Genomic DNA, 6,000 nt, shown 5'->3' on the forward strand with positions numbered 1-6,000 from the left:
GCCAGCCCACAACATTTTGGCATCTGAGGCAGGGAGCTCAAATGACACCCCCATGCCCTCTCGCTTGGGCCAAAACTTTGAAAGGTCTCAATTCTCTGAGTCCTAGTGCTCCCCCCCCCCCCTCCCACTCACAGTCTGGCACCTGAGGCAGCCACCTCAGTAGGTAAGGCCAGCCCTGGTCACAGCACACTGTGAAAATATGGTCTTTATCCAGACAAAATGAAAGACTCTCTGTACGTTCCTATATCACAGAACAGACGTACACATCCTACTGACCTATTCAGCTGGGCAGGAGAGATAGAAGGTATTTTTAATCAATAGGGTATTTCTGGAAAGAGTAATGCAGAGAAGATATTCAACCAGAGATTGCTTTCTATCCCCATTCACTACTGTGCCTTGTAAAGACACCCAAAAACTCTCCCAAACAAACTGAACTGAGCAAAAATGTGGTTTGGCATTGACCAGAGCGCAGAAGAGCCTTTCTCACTTTCTTTGCTGGGTTTCCTCAGGTTCTCTGCAAAAGTCCCAGTACTCAGAAATGCATGTGTCATGTTGCATGATCTCACAGCTCAGGCTTACAATTAGATTGGTCCAGTATCACTTAGGTGCCAATAAGTAGGCAGACTAATATTTCAAGTGCCATCTCTACATCACATCTTTCCAGCCTTGCCACTAGCTATTCCCTGAAAGCTATTAACACAAAGGACAATGGAGGAAATCAGTCTTCTTTTGACATTCTACCTGGCCTGTAACACTCTTCTGTCCTGCAGTGCTCATCCTTCACAATTTGCCCCAGGCTTTAGATCACTAAAAATCCTTACTTAGTATTTGTGGCAATTGATAGGAAGTGTAAGGAATAATACTATCACTGAGGTAATCGTAGCTTTTTATCTAAGGCAAGGGTGAGCAATAAAATGGCAGCACTTCACCAGAGTTAGCCCTGATGGGTCACCACCACTATATTTACCTGCACCTCTGCAGATACAGGTGATTGCAGCTCCTGTTGGCCGTGGATCACTGCAGCTCCCATTGGCTGGGAACAGAGATCCACAGCCAACAGAATCTGTAATTTGCCAGACCTGGGGAGGCGCAGATAAATATATCAGTGGTGGCCCACTTAGAACTAACCTTGGGGAACCAGATCCGGCCTGTAGGCTGGTATTTGCTTACCTCTAATGTAAGGTGTCCTCTCATTATCTACACTGGGGTTTTAGCCATTGATGGGGCTGAACCAGTGCAACCCCCTAGTATAGACACAATTTGCACTAATGTGGTACAAATTATACAAGGGCAGCTATCTAGTTATAACTCATGATTAGCTGCACCAGTGAAAATTGTCTAACAGTGACTAAAAAATTTCAGCTGGTGTAAATCCTTGTATCTCCATGGTGCTGTGCCAGTTTACACTAGCTGAGGATCTGCCCCCCACTGTAGTCAAAGCTTAAGGTAAAAATGGCTATTTTAATGCTGTTCTGTCCTGAAAAGTGATCCTGTAGAACTGGCACATTCTCCTTTGTGGCCAAGGGTTAATAGAATAGGTGTCCACAATGAGGCTCTGCATTTGACTTTGACACTTACATATGTGGCTGGATTTCCAAAACTGCCAAGCACCCAGCAGTGTCTTTGGCCATATGTGTTTTCAAGCGCCCAGTCTGTGATGAAAATGCGGTTTTGCATTTCTAGAGCCATCATAGGTGAGAGTGTGGGCCAAATTCTGTTCCTTCTGTCGTACCTCAGTGTTTTGTACCTCGGTACCTTTGGTGGGCTGAACTTTCAGTGTCAGCGTCGTCTGGTCACGGTTGTCCTGGCATGCTCCTGACAGGACCTCTACTCCGTCGGTGATGATAAACTTTTGGCTGCATGCATAACAATCGGTACTCCCTTTATCTAGAGTGTTAGACCCCGTGCACTTGGGTCAACACAAGAGATCTCTGAGAGGCCCCGAAACGACACATGCAGGCAAAGTTTAAAATCAATCGAGCAGATTTATTGTCAGATGCGAAGCTCTACCAGTTGGTAACAGAGATCAGTACAATGTTACACCACTGGGCATTGTGGCCCGCATTGACAAGGTACCAACACCGGGCAGGCCTATTGCCATATATCAGATATTAACAGCAGTTAGTCAAAGTTAAGCTACTGTGCGTTCTGTAAGTTTAGGCAATGACACCTGCCGTTCAGGCACCTAGTGCACCCCCCCACCCCAAGGTCGGCCGGCGAGCACCCTTTGCAGTGTCCTTTTATAGACAGGTATAAACAACTTACATCACTTTTTAACGTACCAGGTTACCACCCTCTGTTGCCTAGTTACCACCCCTCATCTTACAGAAGGGGGGCTTACTTACTATCCTTCATGCTGTCAATCTCGACCCGGTCCTGAACCTAGGTTGGTATGTGCATTAGTTTTTAGGGAGTCTTTGTACCAAGACATTTCTCACTAAGATGTTCCGTTACTCCCCTTTGGCTTACAGTTTGTACCCAGTGTCTCCCTGCGTCCTTCCATGCTCAACCTAACTTACACAATTATCAATAGGGCCTCTTTCTTGGCTCCTGTGTTACTGAACCAAAGTCTTGCTCACTAGATTGTAGGCCTGTTGCTGTTTTTCATGTTACAGGCCTCTATTCAGGCCTGTTGACTCCATGTTACTGACCCTTAACTTACTACACCATCTTGTGCGCCTTCAAAATAGTAACTTCCTGAATTTCAGAGAGTTGCCCTTGTGCTACTACAGCCAAGGCAGCATGTTGCTGAACTAACATTACTTTGGCCCAATACAGTTAAAAGCGTCACTGATGGGGGCTGGAGCTGTTGGAGTGCTTGGTCCGACTGTGTGCAGGGAGAACGCACTCGAAGTCGCCAGTGTAATAATCCTGCACCGGGACCAGGGGGCAAGCCGTGCCAAGGTGACAGCATTGAAAAAAGCTATTGTTCCTAAGTAAAATAATTGTACACGTCTAAAAAAGGTGAGTAGCCGCTCATTGTGTTGCCCCATGACCCAAACCATTAAGCATTAAGTATTTGGGGTTTAACAGGTTTGTGTCCAGTAGAAGGAGAAATTGATGAGATGTGTCAGATATTGTTTGGTGTAATCCTGTATGCACATATCTGCTTTCTCTACTTTCTGCCTCTCTCACACAAATAGTTTGCTAAACTTTCCATTAGCTGCTGTGTTTTCAATCAGTCCCAGGAAAATCTCTCAATCCATACAGTTTAACCTCTGGTCGGCCTTGCCATATGGAGCACTGACTTGGGTAGTGAATTCCCATTGTTTCCAGCTATTACTGCGTAAAGAGACAGTTGTTCCTTCCATTTTTCCTGAAAGCAGGGTGGCTAGCAATTGTATTGGCTTTTATAAGGTCTGTGTTTCTCTAAATGAGACCTGCTTGCTGTCCAACATTAATACCTTCCAACATAACCGTGTATTTCAGTAAAAAAAATTGTGCTGCATCATGACCTGTACTTCTTCCAACACAACTCACATGAAAATATTTATATGTGCATCATACAGATCAAGTTAATAAATCCTGCTAAATATCTGATTCAGACCATGCTCTTAGACAAATTGGAGGATTGGGCCACAAGAAATCTGATGAGGTTCAACAAGGACAAGTGCAGAGTCCTGCACTTGCGACGGAAGAATCCCAAGCATAGTTACAAGCTGGGGACCAACCAGTTAAGTAGTAGCTCTGCAGAAAAGGACCTGGGGGTTATAGCGGATGAGAAGCTGGATATGAGCCAACAGTGTGCCCTTGTAGCCAAGAAGGCTAATGGCATATTAGGTTGCATTAAGAGGAGCATTGCCGCAGATCCAGAGATGTCATTATTCCCCTTTATTGGGCTTTGGTGAGGCCACATCTGGAGTATTGCATCCAGTTCTGCCCCCTTTCCCCCACTACAAAAAGGATGTGGATGCATTGGAGAGGGTCCAGTGGAGGGCAACCAATATGATTAGGGGGCTGGAGCATATGACCTATGAGGAGAGGCTGAGGGAGTTGGGTCTGTTTAGTCTGCAGAAGCGAAGAGTGAGGGGGGATTTGATAGCAGCCTTCAACTTCCTGAAGGGAGGTTCCAAAGAGGATGGAGAGAGGCTGTTCTCAGTAGTGACAGATGGCAGAACAAGGAGCAATGGTCTCAAGTTGTGGTGGGAGAGGTCCAGGTTGGATATTAGGAAAAACTATTTCACTAGGAGGGTGGTGAAGCACTGGAATGGGTTATCTAGGGAAGTAATGGAGTCTCCATCCCTAGAGGTGTTTAAGTCTCGGCTTGACAAAGCCCTGGCCGGGTTGATTTAGTTGGGATTGGTCCTGCCTAGAGCAGGGGGCTGGACTTGATGAGCTTCTGAAGTATCTTCCAGCTCTATGGTTCTATGATTCTATGATAATGTTCAAAAACTTACCTTCCATCTTGTGTCTGCAGTTTTTGGATGCAAATAATTGTGTGCTCTATTATGGTGCATAGATAGCATCTGCAAATTGGGTAGTTGGATATCTAGATGACCCATGTTGTGCTCACAAGAATGGAGATCTGGCTAAATCCAGGTGGAGAACTAACCCTTAAAGTCTAGTACGACTCTACCACTCCCCTTACTACCCTACCCCCCACCCCACCCACACACTTAATATCAATTCAGATTGATAGTTCTTAACTCCACATTTTTTTACTTGGTGAGTTGACCCAAACCTTCTAGTATTACTTTAACAGCAGTTTGGGGTCTTTCACCTTGAAAATGATGAAAACTAATTTTTATTGAATGTTGGAGGGAGAACCCACAAAAAACAACAAATATATAGGTTTTATTCCAGTTGAAAATGGCCTTAAACAAATAGGGAACAGATGCTGGAGAAGTACCCACTGCACAAGGAGAACTCTGTGGGTAAAGGCAGCTACATTGTTCCCTGAGCCAGCTCTCTCTCTCACCCACATTGTCAGGGGAAGGAGAGGCATATTGCTTTCAGGACATAGACAAGACTGGGAGCAAAACCAGCATGATGGAATGGAGCTCAGCCCTGTTCAGTCCTCTAGAAGCATAACACCCTGGAGGGCATCCATGCCTCTGGTCTAAGTTAGTGCTTGTGCAGGGAGCCACATCTGCAGCACCTCCTCTCCATTCCAACAAACCATGAAGTCCTGAAAATCACAGGACCTGCTTTACCTGACTTCTGCAGTTCACAGCTGGTCCTGTTTATAATATAGTCAGGAAGGTAAAAAAGTCATAATTACACCAAGCCTACATATCTTGATATGTTCCTTACTGTATTGCAAATCAAATCAGCTTACAAAATTATATTGTGTTGAGGCACTGTTTTTCAGAAGTGCTAAGCACCCATAACTCCAGCTAACATTAATCAGAGTTGTAGATGTGCAGCACTTCTGATAAATCAGGCCCTTTTGGACGTAATCATTCTGCATTAGAACCATATTAGATAGACACTAAGATCATGTTCCCAGTAATTTGTGACATTCAACCTACTTAAAATAAGGCAGCTAGCTGATTGACACGATAACTATTTGGTGTGAATGGTCTAATATTTTTTTCTATTGGCAGGTGTTTGTTACAAAAACAATACAGCCTTCAAGACCTGCATGAACTCTGCAATTATTTTACTGCTCAAACTTCCTGTTGGCAGAAGAGAGATCAGGCCAATGGAATTATATGCTCCATGAGTGCCTATAGCTAAAACAATTTATGTTCAAAAACAAACTAAGATTAAAAAAATGTTTGATGAGATAAGCTGGTGTGATTGGTGCATTTTTATTTGCTTCCTTTTAGCGCTGAGATACACGCTGTCCAATGCCTCCAGGAAAAAATAATTTGCCATTATTAGCAAAAAATAAAGGAGAATATTAATGTGAATTATTTAAATATGTTGACATTGTTTCCTAGATCTATGTTGCTCAGCTAGCAGGAGTATGATCTGCAAAGATACAGCTACACAGCAGGCCTAAGTCGAATTAAGCTATGCGACTTCAGCTACGTCAATTGCATAGCTAAAGTCGAA

General features: G+C 44.2%; 1 protein-coding gene across 1 annotated transcript in view; it reads left to right on the forward strand.

The window, feature by feature from the left end:
* The window catches only part of C9 (complement C9), a 31,437-nt gene extending 25,705 nt beyond the window's left edge, over nucleotides 1-5,732 (forward strand). The window contains exons 11-12 of the mRNA XM_006139482.5: nucleotides 2,779-2,964; nucleotides 5,547-5,732. Coding sequence (XP_006139544.3) covers nucleotides 2,779-2,936 — 158 coding nt within the window. The 3' untranslated portion in view covers nucleotides 2,937-2,964; nucleotides 5,547-5,732. The remainder of the gene's footprint in view (nucleotides 1-2,778; nucleotides 2,965-5,546) is intronic.
* Nucleotides 5,733-6,000: the final 268 nt, after the last annotated feature.

This window comes from Pelodiscus sinensis, chromosome 6 (genome assembly GCF_052426305.1).
Source record: "Pelodiscus sinensis isolate ZL-2025 chromosome 6, ASM5242630v1, whole genome shotgun sequence".
NCBI classification, from domain to species: domain Eukaryota; kingdom Metazoa; phylum Chordata; order Testudines; family Trionychidae; genus Pelodiscus; species Pelodiscus sinensis.